The 22,413-nt window shown below is 40.6% G+C and overlaps 1 protein-coding gene across 1 annotated transcript; it reads right to left on the reverse strand.

Annotated features, from left to right (window-relative positions):
- Positions 1-5,396: 5,396 nt before the first annotated feature.
- On the reverse strand, positions 5,397-22,130 carry CLRN1 (clarin 1). Its single transcript, XM_006259160.3, has 3 exons — positions 21,564-22,130; positions 10,683-10,862; positions 5,397-6,385 (listed from the first exon to the last, which is right to left on the reverse strand). Exons 1-3 carry the CDS (start codon positions 21,814-21,816, stop codon positions 6,120-6,122), a joined length of 699 nt encoding a protein of 232 aa, XP_006259222.1. The 5' UTR covers positions 21,817-22,130; the 3' UTR covers positions 5,397-6,119.
- Positions 22,131-22,413: the final 283 nt, after the last annotated feature.

The following is a 22,413-nucleotide window of genomic DNA, read 5'->3' on the forward strand; positions in this document are numbered from 1 at the left end:
AGGGCTCTGGACTAGGCACTGACAATGGAGTATTCTGTCCCAGCCTCTACCACTGATCTTCTGTGCAATCTTGGGCAAGTGCCTTCCCTTTCCTGGGTATGTCAGTATTGCTTCTGTAGTGCCTTTTTTTTGAGAGCACTGCTGAGAATCAAACTTTGCCTGCTCCTGCTCTGCATCTGCCTAAACTGAAAATGAGGCAATGAAGCCACCCTGGGTGAATCTGCTATTGGTGCTCTAAAGCACATGATAGAAGAACTTCAGAGCAGCAAAGGTGCCCTCAGGGAGACTTTACTGCCTCAATCCTAGCTTTGGTACATGTGGAAGAAGAGTGGGTTGGTGAAGTATGCTTTTTGGTGGCATTTTCAACAGTACCACAGAAGTGTTGTAATTATAGCCTCTGTTTTTCATTCCACCCTTTGTCTAGTTAAAACTGAAACTTTTTTAGGACAGAAACTATAGGTGAAATGCTGACTCTGCTGAAGTCACCGTGAATTCTATAACTGACTTCCATAGGTCTAAGACTTCTTCCCTATATGTTTGTATAAATAATAAAATTAATTTCTCTCCCTTCTCCGGCAAAAAGATAGGTTACAGATTTTATTTTCTATTTCTGCCCTCTCGTCTCATGGGACTCTTGGTGTCACTGTAGAGAGGGTACCTGTAAAAAAATCTGTAGTTTAAATTGTCTGCTGTCTTCCCAGCACAGTTTACTCTCATTAAACACATTTTTTCAAATGGAGCTTCAGGATGAAATTATTTGAGATTAAAAAAAATCACAAAGATTAAAATGGCCACAGTTCAAACTCACATACTGCAAAAGACTTTGGTTTGGTGTAATGTAACCATTTTAAAACGTAATAGTTTAAATTTATGGTGGCTGAAGAGAAAACTGTGGGAAATAGGCAGAAAGGATTTTTGGAACAATTTAGGAATGGAGACTTTGATAGATAAGATGACTGGGCAGTCTTTTATGAATTCAATTCTGTGAGATGCTCAGCACCCCTGAGAAATTCTGAGTTCTTTCCATTTTGATTGGCCCTGAATTACAGAGCACTGCCAGCTATCAAGATGCAAGAATCAGAGGGCCATGCAGCTTAAATAGTGCAGCCATATAGTTCAGTGCTCCATCTTATAGGTTAGCTGTCCTATTTAGAATAACAGCCCCTAACTAGTACTGTGAGACCTGAAAGCTTGCCTGTGTCTATACCAACCACACAATTAGTCCTAGTAAAAGCTCTTACAAGAATTCTTGTCTCGCATATCTCCTGAACCATCATGGTAACATAACCTCAACACTACTGTTACCTAACTTTTGAAGGTTTGACTTTGCAACCTTAATATTCTTTTAATGTAGCTTTTTGGAGTAATTGTAAGTGGAACTAGTGTGTAGGATCCCTGCCACATTTGTTGCAGAAGGTGAAAAGTGTTTAGTGAATAAGGAAGGATTTTACAGGAAGAGAAAGGATGGCTTCATGGTTAAGGAAGTTGAATGTTGCCTGAGACAAAGGAATCCAATCCCTGACTGTCAGAACATTCCAATATGATGTTGGGGAAATCACTTAAACCAAACTTTATCAAAGGTAGTCACTCATTTTTGTGCTTCTCATTTGCTTTGTGTGCAACTTGAGACCTATGGGTCTAAGGCTGCATACACACATTCAAATAATCTGGGAAAATTCTCTAAGGTTTGCTCTCCAGGTAGAGAAACTTACCTAGAGCCACATGTACAGACATTGAAATGCTGAGTCCCTGAAGAATGGAGAGCTTGCAGTGCTGACTCTAAATAGCCAGGGGAGGGGAGGGGGATCTCAGTATGCCTTGCAAGCTTCTTTGGTCTGCCTGGAAGCAGCTCTGATTTGGCTGACCCAAACTGCCCATGGTCAGCCTGTGTTTCCCTGCAGCACAATGTGGGGATTGTGAAGGGGGAGTATTTTGGAGCAGCAGGGTCCAGCAAGTGACACACTGTTTCCTGGGGGCGGGGGGAGGGGAAGGGGGCAACGGAGATGGGTAGAAGATGGAGGACCATGTTCTCTTCTGAGAGAAGCCATGGCATATACAGACATTTACTTTCCAAGGATAAATTATCCTGGGAGTGATTTAACCCTGGTGGTTCCCAGGTTATTTCCCTCCTGGAGTGGTCATTTTTATCCTGGGAGAAAAAGCCTGAACATTTGTACCTTTTTGGTTTCTCCTGGGAAAGCAGCAAGTCTCCCAGGAGAAACTGAATGCCTGTATGTGGCATAAGTTTAAGATGGGCTGAGTATTCATAGCTGAACCTGAAGTTAATAGGAACTGCATGTTGAATAAGAGAGAAACATTTAATGCCAAGTATACTAAAAAATAAGGCACCCAAAGTAGTGGATACTTTTGACTTTTGTAACTCAGTTCCTTATCTATAAAATGGGATGATAATAACTTTTTCATGCATAGCAGTGTTATGAAAATAAATTAATTAATCTGTAAAGCACAGAGATATTATAGTTATGAGTGCCAGAGAACACCTCATGATAGAAAGTAATAATTCTGTCTTCTGAACAGGCTTGAATAATGCGTAGTGTAGAAGACACAAGGCCATACATTGAATGAAGAGGAAGAAGTGAAATATTGAATTGCTATTCATTAACCATGCACCATCTATGCTGTGCACTGAATGAGGCAAGGGTCTTATGGAAAAAACCTATTATGTGACTAAGTAATTAAAACAGTATGCCTCAGACCTTCTTAATTCAGGCATTCCTTAATTTGTGAGTGCTTGAGCTTGGAATATAATTTTTAACATGCATGTGCATATATGCTTATAAATAAATAATAAGGCTGTCTGCCTATATCTATGGCTAGGTAAATAGTTTTATGACTTTAATAGTTTTAATAGATTTTAAGGCCAGAAGTCTGACCTTCCTGCCTAATATATGCCAGAGATCCTTACCAAATGATTTTTTTGTCAAGGTCTGTTTGAGTTGCAGCGTATCTTTTAAGTACACCTGCCAAATTATCTCTGCTCTTCCCTAAAGGTTTTGGAAGTTAAGGAAATAAAATAACATACCTAGATTCTATGTGAGAAGTTCTGCCACAGGATTTTCCTGGTCTGATTTCTCCAGTTTTAACAAAAGTCTTTTTTTTCTTCCCCCTCCCCCTTTTTTAAAAAGTATTTGACAGCAATATGGGTAGTCCCCTGGATGAAAACCTCAGTGCTTTACAAATTGTGTAATAATTTTAGGAATGTAAATACTGATTAAATAAATATTCATTTAACCTATTGTAATGATGACAGGTTAAATGAATCTGGGGATGGGCACAGCAGCTCTGGGATCCAGCCTGTGGCTTTATAAAGTGGAGGTGAGAGGGTGAGGTGGGGAAGGGAGGTGCTGAGCCCCTGTCCCACCCTGTTGTGGAGGAGGGGCTGAACCCACCTGCCCTGAGCAGCATAGGGAGTCAGAGGCCAATGCATCCCCACCAGGCAGGCATCACAGCCCAGGAAGCTGGTGGGCAGCAGCAATGAGGGGCTGCAGCCACCAGTGCATGGCTTTGCGGGGCCAGCTGCAGCAGTGCAGGAGGGAGGGGAGAGGCAGGCAGCAGCCAGCGAGGGCCTTTACCAGCCTAGTGCAGCTGCTGGTGTGCTGTGAGGAAGGGAGCAGGCAACCCTGCCCCTCTCTCTCTGTCCCCACCACCTCTCCCTCCCCCTCACTCCTGCCTTCTTCCTCATAGCCTAGCTATTAGGTATTAATTCCCTGCCTCTCCAATTCTCTCCTGCCCTAGTGCCTTCCAGTTCTTGTTGGGGCACTGCAGGGCTTCCCTTCTCTCCCTCCCCCACAGCCCCCAATTCCCTCCTGAACTGCCCAGCCCCAGGCTAAACAATAACCAGTAGGCTAGAACTGGTTATCACTGAGCCAATCAATTAAATGATTAATCATTTAACCATTCACATCCCTCAATAATTTATGCCTTGGATGTTAAACACTGCCAAATAAGACTTCTCTACTAATGGATGCAGATGGCAATAGTCTTTACCTACTGAGCACTTACTTGCCCAGGTTTCCTTCGATTTATGTGGTAGATGCATTCCCAGGGAATGGCGCATAAATTGAAATTGCATAAAGTGAACCCAGTTTATAATGAAACATAGGGATGCATTCCCATAGTGGTAAGGGAGGGAGGGAGTGAGGCTGGGACTAGGAAAGGGGCGGGGAGAGGGGTGCAATGTAGCCCAGTGGCTGCAACCAGGTGGTGTCTGCCATTTCCAGGGCTGCAGCAGGGGCGGCACCAGGCTCTTTTATGGTGCTCAGGGTGGGCGGCAGGCCCACTCAGCCCATTTCTCCCCACTCACCCCACTGCTCTGCTTCTCCCCACTCACCACAGCCCCTGCTGAAGCAGCCACAGGAACAGCTGATGTCAGCTGCCTGCAGCTGCTGGGCTGCACCATGCCCTGAATCCCCTGGCATGGCACAACCCAGCGGCTGCAAGCAGGCAGTGCCTGCCACTCCCAGGGCTGCAGCAGGGGCAGGCAGCAGCCTGCAGTGGGACAAGAGCAGGCTGGGGCTGGCGGCTGCTACAGGCTGGGGCTGATGGTGACACCAGGCTCTTCCCAGCGCTGGGCAGCGGCACTGAGAGGGCAGGTTGTGGGGAGCAGTGGTGAATTTTGGGGTGGCAGCAGCCCCCCTCCCATTGCTGCAGCCCACCCTGAGCACTGGGAAGAGACTGGTGCTGCCACCGGCCCCAGGATGCCACCTATTTGCACCCACTGGGCTACGTCATGCTGGGGGTTCAGGGCACAGTGTCCTGGGGGAAGCAGAGCCCTGGGGGATTCAGGGCATGGTGCAGCTGAGCAGCTGCAAGCCACTGGCATCAGCCACTCCCAGACCAACTGCAGCAGAGGCTGTGGTGAGTGGGGCCCTGGCCCCACGGCCCTTTCCCCTCTCCTCACCCCTCCTCTCCACCCATAGCCCTTTCCCCTCCCCTCACAAACTTACCTGCTTGGGGGAGGGAGGAGCATGCCTATGCTGATTGCATAACAGTGAGTTTACCTCTCATATAACGAATTTCAGGTATAAATAGGGTCATCGCATAAGAGTGAATTTGTATAAATCGAACCCGCATAAATCAAGGGAAACCTATATAAAGGCAGAGTGCCAGGTCATGAGGATGAGGCCATTTGTCTCTTTCAATAGGTGGAGGTGCTGCACAGACACTTTTTTTAAAGCCTACAAAGCTTGGAAGGGAATGATTCTTCAGCTGTTGCTTTCTGTGCTCTCTCTGGTATAAGAAGTAATAAAGAAACTGGGTTTTATGATGTATATGTGATATGCAGTCTAAAAAAGATACTCATTATGACCTTGTATGGCAAGATGCTGAGCCCTCTAATTATGGTTGATATCAAAGGGAAATGAAGACACTCAGTATTTTACATGGGTAGGACTTTACTGCTGAACTTGCTCATTATAAAATAGAAAACGCAAAACAATACTTAGTAACTTCAAACCAAAACATTATAAACAATGTAACATAAGATTCAAATGTTAGTAGTTACAGCATTGGGCCCTTATAGGGTAAGTGCTTACTGTAGCACTAAGCACCATTCTTGGTAGTGTATGCAAGACTGTGAGCTACATTTGTTAATTTAAGAAAGCCCAATCCATTCTTTTCTCTTTCATCCCATGTCTGCAACTGGGGCGTGTGGTCACTGTTCCTTTGTTCTTTGGTGTGAATGGAATTCCTAGTTCAGTCTTGATACAGTAGCAGTCATTCTGGTGTACCACCACCATCGTGCATATAGGCAAATGCTGTTCTGCTGGTGAAAATGATTGCCTGTGTTTTTCTTGATTTGATTTATGTCCTAAGGCCAGATTGTCTTTACTATGTACAGCAGCACCTTATTTCTCAAATAATCCCATAGAGACAAATGGGACTACTTTTATGATAAGGTACTACTCCACGGAACCTCAATGAGTAACACACATTTTGTACATTTATGATATAGGCTGTGTTGACATTTATCTCAAATCTTCTTCTTCTCTTTAACTTCTTTAGAGCTAATCATTCAAAACCAGATACACTTGGTGGTAGTCAATGTGGGTGAGGCTGAAAAAAGTTGCTTGAAATGTTGTTTAAAAATGCACTTAATTCTAGTACATGAGATCCACAGCTCCAGTTACTGTCTCTGAATCTTTAGATTTTGAAAAAGGAAAATCAAATCCAGCAAGCCTTATTAGTAAGACGTTCAGGAAATGCACTAAGGAGCAAACTAGGATGATCCAAAATGAATTTGCAAATTGTTCGCTGTTAGTTTTAAATATAAAATTTCCTTCTTTATAATTTGCAATTTTCTCAGAGAGGTGATGAATTTTGACTTCTGAAGAAAATAGTATCATAATGAGACAGCCGCAAGACCCTGAAAGAGAGAAGAAGAAGTATTGCTGTTCTGAAACTTCCATAGCAACAAATCTGTATGGGGTGCATCAAAATAAAATGTCATATTCGGTATGTTTCCATGATGTGTGTGCTGTTTTATTTATTTTTTGGTCACTAAACTTACTCTTTACTCAACCCTCTCCACTCAAGCCTCTCTTTTATTTTTTTTAAAAGATCTGATCTAATGGCCAACTGAAATCAGTGGGACTTTTTTTTTAACTGAATCCTGGATTAAGACATACTGGGCATGTCTACACGTGTGTTTTAATTCAGATTAGTTTATTTTAATGCACATTAAAGCATCACATAAAAACCCATGCGCTTTCATTAATGCACATGAAAATAGGCTAATGCACCTTTTTCTAGTACCTCACAATGGAAGTACTAAATGTAATGGCATTATCAAAAGCACATTAATGACCATGTGGACACTCCCACTGGGTACATCTACATGTGCTTTATTGCAAAGTAGATTAATTAGCTTTGCAGTAAAGTGTTGCTATCTAGACATGCGCCAGTATTAGGGTGCAGTAAATTAATTATTTCTGCCATAAGATAGTACTGATGGGGACAGTATTATCTTACAGCGGAGTAATTAATTGCACTGAAATGCATGTGTAGATGTTGACTGGGCAGGGGCCAGACTCTTGTCTGCCACCCAGTCACATGGCTCTGCAGGGTCAGCACCCTCATGCCCCAGCCAGCCCCTTTGCTGCCCAACCCTGCCATGTGGAGCCTGGGGCTGATTCCTCCATGCCTTCTGCCAGCCTAAGCTTGCTCTGCCCTGGTTCAAATTGCTGCTGCCTTGGGCACACGTGTAGATGCTACCCCCAGGAGCAGTTTACTGTGGCTTGAACTTGTCCAGAATGTATGCTTCACCTTAATTTTATGTGTAAATGCACCCACTAGGTATTAAGTCTGCTGTAAAGCAATGATCCACCATAAGAGCTATACATTTGCTTATCTTTAAGATTGTTAAAGTTGCATTGAAGACTGCAGAATTGTCCAGGTGCTTCAAGTGATGGTAGGTACTTAAACACTTTCCTGGATTAGTGCCTTAATGAGCAACATCCATTAACACAACTGTTCATTTTCTCTTTCTGGAACCAACAACAAAAACAATTTTACGGTTTGTCTCATCCTCTCCTTTGCAAGCAGCAGAGGAAATGGAAAGGTTTTTTGTTTCTTATGGTGATGTTTTCCAAAGGCAGCCCTTAAAACAGGGGTGGCCAAAATACAGCCCATGGGTCATGTGTGGCCTGCCAATTGATTGTATCTGGCCCACGGCTGCCCCCATGGTGCTCTGCATGGAGCCAAGCCCTGCCTGCACCTGGTGCTGGCCCCCGCCAATGCACACAGCTTCCAGCAGGGCTGTTCTGGCTGCTGTTGCAGCTGCTTGGGTACTGCTTGGCCTTCAGCAGCTCCTTCTCCTTTTTCTCCTCCTCATGCCCCTGCTGCACCCTTCAAGGTAGTGCGGGGAAGTGGAGGCAGCCATGTGGACGTATGCTGGGCACCACATGCCCACCCAGGTGAGGGGAGGAAGCTGCAGCTGGGTGGCTACTGTCCCAGCACATGGGGCTCCAGCTCTACTCCCATTCTGCCTACCCAGTGTGAAGAGCAGCCACCTGCAGGTAGAGGGGTGGGTGGAAGGCAGCTGGAGTGGCACAGCAGAGGCAGGAAGAGCTGCTGGAGGTGGTGGGGGGAGGAAGAAGGGGAAAGTGGGGAGCCAAGCAGTATCTGGGCAGCAGGTGGAGTAGCCCCACCAGAAAGCTGTGCATGTTGGTTGGGGCTGGGGTGGTACTGTTGGGGTGGGGGGGTATGGGGTGGGAGCAGGTGGGAGCATGGTGCTGGCTACCCTGGGCAGGAACGGGCAGGGCTTGGCCCCATGTAGAGGACTGTGAGGGCAGCCACAGGCAGCATGGGGTTATGAACTGTGCCTGCACCACGCTGTTGAAGCAAGCTCTGCTGTACATGCCCATGCCTTTCTCCTTTCCCCTGACCCCTGCCTGGCTCCCAGGACTTGGCATACACACAAGCCCACACCCCTGCCACACATGCACAAACCCTCTCCCCACCCTACTACACAATATACTTTATTTTGAGCTATTATGCAATTGCCTCTACATATACTACTTTAAAAACCCATAAATCATGGCAAAATATTTTTTGAAATAAAATTAAACTATACTAAAAATAAAACATGTACCACAACATATGATTTGTTCTTTATCTATAATTTGTTAAAATGGTATCTTCTGAAAAATGTTGTGTGCAGCCTTTGACAGCTCACCAAAATTTATTAAGTGGCCTGTCAGCCAAAATGATTGCCCACCCCTGTCTTTAAAAGTATTGTAATTAATCTGTTCCTTACAAAGATTGAGCTGGGCCTGGGAAAAGAAAGATCTGGAATAAACAGGAATAACTACTGAAATTTGTGGTATTTCACCAAAAATGAGACCATTTGTTGAAATGGGTAAACATGAGATCAGAATCTGGCCTGTGGTTCTTGCTAACAAGATATTGGCACAGGACTTGTTGCTTCTGCAGTTGTGAAATTCAGCTGAATTAGATGGAATTATGCATGGGAATAGAAGTGGGAAGTGAGTGGGAGAGTCAAGCCCCAAGACTCTGGGTGTGTTTCCCAAAAGGATGCTGTTTTGGAAGAGGGCATAGGCATTACAGTGCACAAGCTCTCAGTATTTGGCAGTGGATGTTAATCAGCTGTTTGTAGGGCACATGCCTATTGTAAAACATCATCTGTATGTTTAGAATGAAGAAAATGTTAGTATATTGCTAACATTTTGCTTTTTGTAATTTTGTGTCTTCACAGCAGTCCATATGTATATTCTGAAACATGACACCTTAAGTTCCATCACCTTACCTTTGTCCTTAAGGAACTGCATGGTTTTCCTACATTGGCATGATTTCTTAGGCTGAGGTTGGCTATACTTTTCAATACATTTGCTCAATAACTCTTAGAATGGATTAACACTATTACAACTTATTAAAATCACAGATTGCTACCAGTTCATCTCTAGGCGCCTTATCTATGATTAAAGTCAATGGAATTCCATACATATTAGATTTTCAGGAGAGCTGATGGAAAAAAATGCCTACAATATAAGTTTCCATCAAAATTTACAGAGCTGTGGAAAAAATCAATGTTCTGTGGAGATGGTCCAATTTCCCACAGTGTTACTCTAGAAACTGGAAGAGTTTTAACAGAAATTGTCTGACTTCCTATCAGTATGTTTAGGCTAGGAACAGAAGTTACACATAAACCGTTTTAAGTGATCAGAAATTGGTTTAAACCTGTAACAGAACAGAAGCTCAGTGCATATAAACCAGTTTCAAAATGTCTGAAACTGGTTTAAGATAAACTTGGTTGAATGTAGTATCAGACTAAACTGATTTGGGTCAAACCAGTTTATGAAACTTCTGTCCCAGACCCTTAATTCAAGTTAAATCACAGTCCCCCTCACAGTGAAGGCTGGCTGACAAGGAAGTGCGGGGAAGAAGGCAAGCTGGACTGGGGATGCAGCCCAGTCTTCAGGGGGTGGGGACTGCCCCCTGCCAGGCAAACTCCATCTGGGACAAGGGAGAGGGTTAAACACCCCTTCTCCCACTCAAACTTACAGCTGGCTATGACTGTGGACTACAAATCCCAGAGGCACCTGGAAGCAGGAAAAGGAAATAATAAGCAAACCTGCAGAGTACTGTTGCTGTAATTCTGGACTGAAAATCCCAGAGACCTTGGGAACAGAAGAAAGAGGAAGTGAACACACAGCCAGAGAGCTGTGCTCTAGACCCCCTCCCCCGGCTTCTGGCCTGAGTCACTGCAGCAGACATGTAGCAGCATTTCCTGAATCAAAGGTAAATATCTGTTCATTTCTGTTTCACTTTAATCTTTGCATCTTAAATTAACCTGGAAAGACTGAACAAATTCAGCCTCATGCTTTTTGACTGTCTGTACTTAGCCTTAGAGGGTATCTGAAGAGCCCAGGTTCTCAAGGTCCATGGCTCCAAGGGAGCTTGACATGTGACATTTTTTATGGCTGAGAACAAGACCTTCATGATTTCATTCTGAATCAGACCAGAACCAAATGCTGAAATAGCAAAATCTGCCACAACATAGAATATTTCACCCTACCTAACTCTGCTTTGTAGTTCTGAGCTCTTGACACTGCTGAGGGTTGTAGCTGTATGCCTGCTCATCTTAAATGACAAAATATGACTAAATGACAGATTTACATGATGAACAATAGTAAAGTACTTACAGGAAATGAAGCTCCAAAGGTATAACCCTACTGGACCATGCAGAGTTTCATAGGGATTGCCAAATGCATTGTACATGAAGAACCCAGTTCCAATCAGAGCAAAGACAATCAGGACTGTACAGAAGAGAATGACACTAACATGGATGCTTGCAGGTATAATTTTGAGCAGATCTGGAAAAACTAAAAAGAAAATAAACATAAATTATAACTACAGTTTGGCAAAATTATTATTTCAGAAGTCAGTCCAAGGATTTCATGCTATTCTGTGCTAACCATTTTAAATTATGCTTTTTTGAAATATCAGGTAAGGAAAATGAAGTAATCAACCATGGATTATAAGCAGATTTGCAGATATATTTGGAGGCAGAAGTAGTAGTTAGAATTCAGAAATGTAGACTAGGCAAGACAGAGAGACTAGCTGTGGGGGAAACCGCATCTTTCCTTCTTGATCACATCTAACTATGTGCATTAATAATTACTGCCTTACCTGCACTCAGAAAATAATGCTGAACTTTCCTGTGTGATGTCTACACTTTGAAGAGCACTCAGCCTAAGAGCCAGCTTCATTTTGTTAGATTTTTAGATAGAACTTCTATAACTTTTCAATACAGAAAATCAGCCCTAAATCAGCAGACTGAAATGTTCACCTTCTTGTTCCTTAATAGTAGAGAAGAGACTTTAGTTGTAAATCCTTTCTTATCATTGATGTACACAATGGGGTGTTTATAAGAAATAGTATCATAACTAAACTTCCTACTAGCTTTTCCATGGAGCTTGTTGAGGGATTATGTGCATTTCTTTCCTCCCACATCAGGATCTTGTCCCTTCTTAGCTGTAGATGCTTGAGGCAGCGTGGAGGACTCACAAAGTAAGGTGCAGGGAGGATGGTTTTGTGGATAAAACTGGTTCTATACATTTGCACTAGAGATTAGTTACATTAGCTTGATCATTAGGCCCATGGTATTTCCCATGTCTGAGGGACATAGGACGTTAGGGTGCCTGTACATGAGCGTGGAGCCTGCTCTGATGTGCTGTAATTGCAGTGCGGTGGAGCAGATTCAGTTAATCATGTCTGCTGGAGTGTAGTAATTATCGCGCTCCAGCAGTCTCCCGCGTCTCGTGTATCAGCATCCCTGCGCATCAAAATGTCGACAGGGGCACTTGAACTAAAACTCATTAGATGAGCTTTAGTTCAAGTGCCCCTGCTGCCATTTTGAAGTGCAGGGAAACTGATACATGAGATGTGGAGCTTTAATTAGAGTGGCTCTGTCAAACCTCTGCAGCATGTGTAAAAGTACCCTTAGGGACTGAAACCTGTGACTTGACATAGTGTACCCTCCACTTACAGTGGCTAGGAGACACATCCTGGGCATGGGTTATACAATGTGCTTATCTTTTATAAAATTAAATAGAATAAATTAGAAAAGATAAGTGAAGAAACCTGAATTGTTCCATGGGCTACAAATACTGAAGAAGCATGCATGCTTACAAGAACTGAAGGGAAAGAAGTATAGGACATAATGTAAACATTTATGTACCAAAAAATGTAACCTATATAATCCAGTTCTAAATGTAATGATTACAGAGGTCCAAAAAGTACATATATGGGATTTTAGTCTCATAGAGGTAGGGCTTGTTAGGAAATTTGCACCTGCAAACCCTGCAGAACAAAATCCACGATGTTCAGTTTCAAGATTTTGGTATGAGCCAATCTCCAACATAATTGGAAGACGTAATAAACACTGAAGGAGAAGATTTTGCAACCTGGTATTTCTTACAAGCTACATGTGGACTGGTTTGCCCAATATATGTGAGCAAACTTTTAAAATGACATAGGTATGAAGGAAGATACAAAGAGAGACAAGTTTTGTTTACAGCATTGTATACAAAGCAGAGATTTAGTCCTGAAAATAATTTTTAGGAACTCAGCTCATTCAGCCATGAAACAAGATAACTGTAGGGTGACTCATTTACCTTGTATTAATAGATGAAGAGTTCATTCAATGACCAGGGACCAATAAGAGGCTAATCTGATATTGCATAATGAGAAGTTAAATAAGGCATCAGAAAGAGTATATGAACCCTAAGGGTTATCTTTAGCAAGATGGAATAGTCAGTAGCACTGTGGAATAGTCAGTGATGTTGCTGGAGCTGATAATGTTCAGAAGTCCAAGCCCTGAGTCTGAAATTGATTTCTTTAGGTATACTAATGAAATCATGGTGTTACTGCTGGGAAGTGCAAGATGAGCTAGATATACTTTTGATTGCTTCCTAAAATGTTCTTTCTAGCTTAACCTAGAGAGTCATTAAAAACTACACTACACTTATAGGAGGTGCTAGATTACTTTTTGTCTATATAGCAACCACAGTCTGATAGGCGCTGAACTGACAGGCGCAAGGATGCCATGAGGATTTACAGTCTAAGGAATCAATTATGTTAGCCATTCTCATGTTAAGTAGTAAATCCCTTAGTGAACAGTCTAATTGACTTCAACAGAATGACTTGCAGTAAGATGTGATTTAGTAGAGTTGGTTGAAAAATGCAATTTTTTGCAAAAATTATTTTGCAAAGATCTGTGGCTCTTTTGTCACAACTTTTGAAATCTAAACAACCTGTAGTTGCCACAGTTAGGGTCTATCAGTGCTAGCTAACACACTGGACTATATCGTGCTCTTGTGAGTGTATATACCACTTGAATAAATTCAGTGGGGATTGTGTGGGGATTTTAAGTACATCTGTTGCTTAGATTTAGAGTTAAGTTTAATTAAACCTTTTTAGGAAAAAACATCCTTAGTTACACCTCAGCATATTAACAGGCACTCAGCATTCACATATGTAAAGATTATATGTGTTGGGTGTCACGCATCTCAGATATGTTTGGTTGCAATTAGGATTAAATTATGCTGCGAGTGAGGTTAATGTGTTGTGTGTGCAGTATAGAGACAAAAGAAATTTCCTGGTGAAAATGTATAGCCTCATACTGCCTGTGAAATTTGTGGGGGGCACTTAGGTTAAGAGGCACTTAAGAGCTTTCATATAACTTGGCATTTCCTTGTTTTTAAAGTTTTGCATTAGAGAGGGAATGTCATACTTAACTTATCTTAATCCCTTTAAATTCATGGACTATGACAATAAGGGAGTACAAATGCATTACGTTTATGTCAGAGAAGACACTTTCATTTTGCTGAAGTCAAGTACTTGCAAAGGTCAAGGGTATTTTAGAAGAGCAGAGTATTTCCCCTGAGTTTTCTTCAGTAAAACCAGAGGTGTAATGTGGCTGGGCACCCAGAGCAGCTACCACACATAGGGGCAGTGGTGACTTCTGGTTGCTGCCATACTGCCAGTGTGACTGTGCAGCTGCAGTACAACAGGTTTTTTCCACCCCTGCAACACCTTCCAGTCAGTGCCAAGAGTGGGTTACACCATTGAGAAAAACAAATATTAGTGGAATTTTTTTATCTGAAAACAGCTTAGCCTAAACAAGGAGGAGTGGATTAAGGAAGTCAAAGGAAATATAAAACAAAAGGGAGGATGCTAAAATAAATGAGGAATCAGATGAATAAGTTATTTGGGCCTCATTCTGCTCTGATTCACTGTGGTTTTATTGGTCTATTGCCTGGTCATGTGCCATTCTCTTATGACTGTGTTTTTGACCCATAGATGTCAGAAGTATATTGCTATTTTGCAGCCTATTAGATATTGAGTACTGTACATTGTAAAAAATGATTAACATACGCTGCCTTGTATCTGTATCTGATTTCTTACAGCAGGCCTCCCATGCTTTGAGGACAATTAGCTGTAAGTGCAATAGCACCCAATTGGGAGGACGAATAGGCACGGTAGGGACGAGTCTGAACAGAATCACTGGATTAGAGACTTGCTGAGACTTGGCTAAACACATGGGTCAATGTGACCAGACACCAGCTAATGTATATAGAAGTTATTTATTTTTAATATCCTTATATGTTGAGTTTTAGCTATTAGTTTAAATTATGAGCATACTTACATGGGCCACTGTGGATAGTGAATCGGAATCACTAGAAGAGAGTAATTTTTAATCACTTGTGCTTGTTTGATGACAACAGATATTTTAGAACTAATCATTGAGCGCACTTAACTGCTCCTGATCCACAGGGGCATGATTAAATCGGGGGTAATAACTCCTCAGAACTGCCTTGCTGCAGTTATAACATGCTGAGAAAGAGCTAAGTAGAAGCCTCACATAAATTAATCTAACTTGTAAAATGTTTACCAGCAAACAGTTTTGTAGCCTGCAATGCAGTAAATATAAACAAGCAGGTAATGTGACATCAAGTCAATTTATCTTCATGACTAAATGACAGACAAATTAATTATGGTTAAGCAAATGTTTGTAAATTTTGCTACCAGCTTTTTTTACTATAACATTTGTCTTCTTACTATTGCCTAAAAAGTACAATTGAGACTGTGATGAGTCCAGGAACTCAAATTCTTTTTCTCCTGCCCTTTAGCCTATTCTGGGAAGAATGCTATTTGCAGAACTATTTGAAAGATTTCATAAAATCTGTACCTTTCTTGACCTTTCTTTGTTATAGCATCTGATGAAGAAGAGTTTGGCTTACAAAAGCTTATGACTTTCTGAACCAGTTTGTCTCGAAAGTGCCCTGTCCTCTTTTTTCTTGACTAGTGTTGATGCACCCTAGGGCTAGGGACAGAAGATGCACACAAACCAGTGTAAGTGATTAAAAACCCATTCAAACCTGTAACATAACAGAAGTTGAGTGCACATAAACTGCTTTCAAAATGGCCAAACCCAGTTTAAGATAAACTTGGTTGGATGTAGTATCAGACTTCACTGATTTAGGTTAAATCAGTGCGTTAAGCTTGTGTCCCAGATCCCCTTCTGACACAAGTTACCTCACAGTCCCCCAGCATCCCAGGATGCTTTTCAGTTCTGGGTTATGCTGTTTGCTGTGGCGGAGCAGGGCCGGCCCTGCCCCCAGCTGTCACAGAGCTGAGGCAGTAAAGCTTCTGCTCCTTAGTCGGCTTCCTGCTTGGGCCTGCTAGCTCGGTGGGATGGGGGAGCAAGGGAATGGATCCCCCCAGACTCCGCTGTCCAGGTTGGCACAGTGTGTATGGAGGGGAAGCCCTCCTTGTGGGGGTTCCCCCCCAACGCATTGAGCCCTCAAGCTGCAAAAGCATCAGTCCCACCCCCTTTCCAGCTGCTGGCCTCTCGGAGGTGTGGGGATTTACCCCCTAGCCTGGCACTGGGGGTGGGGCTGGTACTGGGCTGGGGGGGTGCATTTCCCACCCCTGCCTCTCAGAGAGGTGGGTGGCTGGTGAGGGGTAGGGTTGGGGAGGGATTGTCTGCTGGCTCTCCCCCCTCCCTGCGGCTGACAGCAGGGGATGGGGGCATGTGTCCAGCAGCCAATCAGGCATGGGCTGCTGATTGGCTGGGTTTGGCAGCCTTTGGCAGTGTTTGGCATGATTGGAGGCGCGCGTGGGTACACCCAGGCTCCTTGCATCGGCCAGTGCAGGCTTCTGCCTGCTTTGGCCACCGGAACATTGAATGCCAGCTCAGTTCATTATCAGTCCAATTTCCACAGTTTAGAAAAACCTACAAAGATTGAATCGATTCTGCCTCAGGCTTTTTAAACCTCTGTACTTAGCCTAGGAGTATATTTTTAACTATGGCTTTCCCATCAAATCTCCTTTGCATGCATCCATCAGGGACTATTTCATCAATGTTCCTTTCATACTGAGATGAAACATGTCCAGCTACAGAATCAAATCTCATAAGATCAGTATTGTTTGAACAGCCATTTGATAAAAAGTGTTATATTTCCAGCACCCATAAAGAATACAAGACACTTTATACTTAACTGTAGCCATGGATGCACAGTTCAGTTCAAACACATAACTATTCATAGACTAATTAAAGATCTTCCAGTTCATCTATGAAAAAACCTTTTTTAATAATACCACAGCACCAGGAAGAAGCAAGCTCATTCTTACCCAAAACATCATCTGATAGTTGCTGCCAATTCCTGATGACCTAGGGTCTAATCTTAAAAAAGGTGAGTACATATGTATGTGGATGGAACTGCATGTCTAATTTGAATACAAATTTATTAGAACTGCATATACAGATTAGATATTTGTATATGTGTAAACCTAGAGAATTGTCTATCTGTACCACCAAACACCAAAGTTTCATGCATAGTCCCTTTACATACTTTGCTTACTATTCTTTATAATACCTATTCCCTTTTCTAGTAGTAAAAATGCTAGTACCTGCATAAATGGTGGTATACATTTTGTTATGTACCAAATATTTTAGACCAACATTAGGGTAAACAGATCCCTTAGTCTGGGTGGACACTTAAACAGGTATATTGTACATCCTGTCACAAAAAGTATTTTTCAAGATTCATTCTAGTAGCTTTATTTAATGTTTTAGAACAAAATTGTATACTTAATAACACAAATCTTTATTCTCTTTATCTAAAAAACCAACTAAATTGTATTGGCTTGAGCCCTTAACAGCTACATTTAACATTTTTATATATCATTAAAATTTTATAGGTGACATATCAGGAAAAATTAAATCCAGCAGCGATGTTGTCTTGAAAGAAAAACATGCCTTCATTATAATGAATGAATTTGTGTGCTAGGTATGAATGCCAGTGACCTTTAGAAAATGAACTGCTGACCCAGAAACTGATGAGAATCAGCTAGAGTAAATGAAGCAGAAGACTTCCCCTAGTTTAACAGGGTTTGCTGGCAGAGCAAATTCATTTTACAATTAAAAAAGATAGAGTGGTCAGCAGGGACCATTTAATGGGAACAAACATAGAACTAAATCATTTAACCTATTTTCCAGACCCTTTCTTCATGGAGCTGTTACAATGTACTTCAGTGCATTAAATGATGGACACATACATTGCATATAATTGGCCTACTTCCTGGGTCATTTTGAATGACTTTTAGAGAGAATTTGCTTATAGTGTATGTATATGCTTATAGATATGGAGAATATCAACTGACATCTCTTAGTACATGGTATCTTTGCATGGGAAATGCTTTGTTAAGTGCAGATATCGTTAAGGTATCCAGTCTAATTAAAGATAAAAATTGCATTCTACTAAGTAAGTTGCATTTGCTCTCCCAACTAAATGAAAAATGGCCTGAGAGTAAGTTGTAAAGGGAACATTAACTCTTTCATTGTCCTCTGTCAGTGAAAGTTCTTGCTTTAGTGACTGTGGTTTTTCTAATATGTGTTTTTATAAAATGATTTATGATATTATTTGGTTGCAGGAGGACATTGCAACAGGATCTTAAACCTCCAGGAATCAATTATTACTTCCTGGTATTATCTTGTCAGGATGCATCAACAATATATTCTTGTGCATGTAAATAGGATTTATCATTTCAAATAACATTGCAGAGTAAATGGAAGGCATTGTATACTAATGGTCTAATTAGGAAACAGTGAGACAGGGGCATAGGTTCTATTCCTGACTCTGTTTCTTGTATGATCTTGAACAAGTCAGGAAAACAGTTAAATCCAGCACAGATCTGTGAAAAGTGCTCAAATTCTGAGGGAAGTCAGTTAATCATGTGCTTAAATTTGAACATGTGCTTAAATTATCTCTCTTAAAACCACATTGTCTTCATCTGAAAAATGAGGATGACAAAACGTATTAGCTTTGAGTAAATTATTCTCATTTAAGTCTCTTTTTTTCATTTATGGAATGTATGCAACATTGCAGTTTTCTCAGATTTAGTCATTACACTATATATGAGATATATAATGTAATATTGAAATGATTAAAATGGAGTTCTGAATTCCTACAGTGAACTGGGTGATAATTTCATCCAGGAATATGTTATATGTAAATACATAACACATATAATACACATACACACATATAAAATACATATATTATGTATAAATATAATCTTGGATGAAATTATCACCCAGTACATTGTGGGCATTCAGAATTCCATTTTAATCATTCCAAGCGGTGTTACTTAGCTGTGATTAATTAGAGACTCTACATGGGGCATTGTTTCTGTTCGTTGATTATATGTGCATGCATATTCTTCTGTGAGAATTATTTGCAGTTATAAAGTAAAACTACCATGAATGCAACTTTGAAATCCATGTGTGGTGAACAGCCAATCAATTTTTTTCTGTCACAAAGGAATGTTCTCAGAAAGCTCAAAAAAAAAAAAAAAAAAAAAAGCGTAGGGTTTGAAAGAAAAAATAATTTAAGCAGCGCAGAAGATATCTGTGGAAGATTTGGTACAGTATTTGCCCAATTCTATAATATGCCTTTATGAAGCACTTCAGGATCTTTTGGTGTATTATTATTCTTTATCATCACAACCCTACTAACTGCACATTTATTATCTTTCTTTGTATCTTTTTGTTACCCTCCCTTCCCTTTCTAAACCTCTCTGGTTTTATAAAACTTACTGGGGTAATATTAGCAATACTCTACCAATAAAGTATTTTCAATAGCCATGAAGAAATGAATTATGAGCTTTGTGAATATAAAATTATGTAGACAAAAGACTGATGCCAAGCAACATCAGTGAAAAAAATTAAGGCTATTTAAACATGTGAAAGAAGCCATATAAGAAGGTAAACAGGAAATTAGAAACAACAGTCAAAGAAAGAAACTGTCAGCTACTCTGTATAGTGCCTAGTGTGATGGTGTCCAAATTTTGGCTACTCTGTAGCTAACATAATAAACATAATAAATAATTACTGAATTGTTCTGATTATACTTCCACTTTTTTCTCTTCAAAAGAATTATAAAAGCCACACTCCACTTATATAGAGGTTGATCTATAATTGCACCCCTCCGATTTTGACTTATATACTTGAAATATTTTGTGCATGCAATAAAAAGCAGGTTACATTTTTGGAGCATAAAAACCTTTTGGTGCATTTTTCATTTGAATATTTTTAGGGAATTAGAAATTTTGGTTAGTGCACCTTAGTAATAACCACGGAATCTCTTGTGGAACAATAGCTTTTACCTGTAGAATCAGCTTATTCAGGGACGAAGCTGTTTTTCCTAAAATTGAATCTAAAAATAGGGTCATTTGATATGCAGAATAGTACCATATATAGGGCTGCTGACATTTTTGCTGTATGTGAAAGTCATTACATGCTATATTCTGATACCTTTAGTCACACTGATTAGCCTATTGGCATAATCGAGAGCACTTGTTGAAATTCATACTGTTCAGCATGAGTAGATTATCAGACTCTACCTATATACAATTAAAATATGAATGTATTTTTACACCCACAGAGAAAGACAAGTAAAAAGAGTGAAATTTCTAAGAGATGAGATGTGAGCAATTTAGAATAGGGTAGATGGATAATTTTGGTACTGATTCTTTTTTTTCCATTAGGCCTGCCATGCCAGACAAGGAAAATTTGTTTTACAATATGAAGCCAAGATGAGTGGCCTAAAAATTCACTGCCCAGTTTGCAGCCTGACTCATGTTAAGAAACCCATATGTGAGTGATCCCACTAAAAGTCTGTGGGGCTACCTGCTTGAGTAACTTCTACTCAATGTAAGGGTTGCATAAACTACAGTTTATGCCAAAATTTATTAGTGAGACATTCACTGCATTCTCAACCTGCTAGGGAGACAAACTTTCCCCTCCCACCAATTGATCACGTGATCCTATGCTTTGTTCTCCTTTTTTGCAGGGAAAGCTTAGTCATGCTTAGCAGCTCCATTACCTTAATGAACATGAACTAGTTTTGGTCACAGTGCTCTAGCTTGCTATCTGCTTTATCATTTGCAGCTCATAATAATCTCCTCTATAGTTGAAAACTAATTCCTTGGGATTTAGTAGACAGCTCTGAAAATTCATCCCAGACTGTAACCTGCAGGGTAGAACATCAGCGTATTGTGACAGCAGGGAAAGTAATAAAGAGGAGAACTTTCAGATATATAAATAGACTGGCTATGGAATTTAATTAGACATGGCAAAGCTTAATAACACACTAAATGAACTTGGTCTACTACTTCACAAAAATAGTATATAGTAAATCATTGGTGAAACCTAAGCTAGTAACCTCACTTTACCACAAATGACTCATACAAGCAATTTACCAGTACTATTTTAGCAGGCTGCTTCCAAATTGTATTTTGTAATAATAAATTCAGGTGGCATATTGTGAGATACTGTACATATAACAAATGACTATCTGTTATGATCTATTTAATATGTCGCTATATATAAACTGTGTTCACTTGATCTTTTTATTGATCTTCTCCTCAAAGATAAACAGGTTATGAATATTGCATGTAAAGCAAAAGCATATCTAACAATTCTCCTCCATAAAATTCTCTGTCAAGGTACCTAGTTCAGGTTGCAGGGCAATTAATTAAATATGTATTGGCATAAACCCACTATAATTTTCCAGTTATGCAGTGGATTGTTAATTCTTTGCTTTGCTGTTCCTCAAAAGAAGCAAATGAGGACATGTTCTGGCTTTCTAATAAGATTTCTGTTATCTTAATAGTATTTGTTTCATGTCAGAACATAACACAACCGACACAGACAGATGCATAACAATATAAAACAGATGAATTAAAGGCCAAAAACATTGTCACAAGAGACATTTGCTATAATAAAACATAATACAGTTATACTGAAATTGTCAATGATGATATACAGGTAGTAAAATAGTCTAAATATTAGGATACAAACACCTCAGAAATGATCCCATTTAATCTTAGAATGTTTCACACTTGTTAAATCCTTTAAATAAATAGGAATGCAGTCAAATACAGATCTGTTAGTTCTCATGATAGAGTGTATTAAGGTATTTAATAATTCCAAATTAATAATTCATGTTACTTACATGAAAACTGAAAAGGTCTCCCTCCGAGCCCGCATTGTCTAACACGCTCCCCATAGAAAAGCCCATACTGAATTTCACCAATAAACTTCTCCAGTTCTTGTCCTGTAGCATTGACAAGCAAGGCTCCAGTTTTGCAGAGTATTGTTCCTTTTATCCACAATTGAGTCCCGATAGCTGCTGCGATGCATAGAGCACAAGCAAAGCTCAATAACCCAGCTACACAAAAAATGACTTTCTTCTGCTGGGCTGGCATGGCTGTATGGAAAGTCCTTTAGGTAAGGAACAAAACTTTTAACAAGCGAGCAAAATGAGCTTCATCATATCAGCAAGCTAGTCATGCTGTACAAACAGAGCACTGTACTTTCTCCTCAGTTATAGCCCTCTCCTTAGAGACTTTTAGCAGCATGCCAGTACTAGGTACATCTATCCCAAAATAAGCTGTTAAATTTCTTTTCTTTCTCCTTTTTCTTCCTTAATAATCGTAGTGTACATACAATGTTTTAAAATAAACTGTAAATTAATACTGTTTGCAAGAGTTTTTCAGCATATCTTCTGTGTCACTTGATAACAAAGGTTTAAGGTAACAGATGGAACCCTCTGTGTAATTTGATGAATGCCTCCACTCTTTCCAGCCCTTTGTCTGATTGGATGAGCTGAAAATTCCAGAAATAGAATTGGATGACATGTTCAGTTGTCAGATATCTAAGGAATAACTTCTTTAGGTGGTTTAGGTTTTCCAGTGATCGTCATAAAAGCTAGCAACATAGAGCACTTCAGATTTTTTTGTCTTTATTTCTAGTTCAGAGAATCCAAGGAATTAATACAAAGACTAAAGCAGAAGGCCCTGTTT

Source organism: Alligator mississippiensis, chromosome 7 (assembly GCF_030867095.1).
Source record: "Alligator mississippiensis isolate rAllMis1 chromosome 7, rAllMis1, whole genome shotgun sequence".
Taxonomy (NCBI): Eukaryota; Metazoa; Chordata; order Crocodylia; family Alligatoridae; genus Alligator; species Alligator mississippiensis.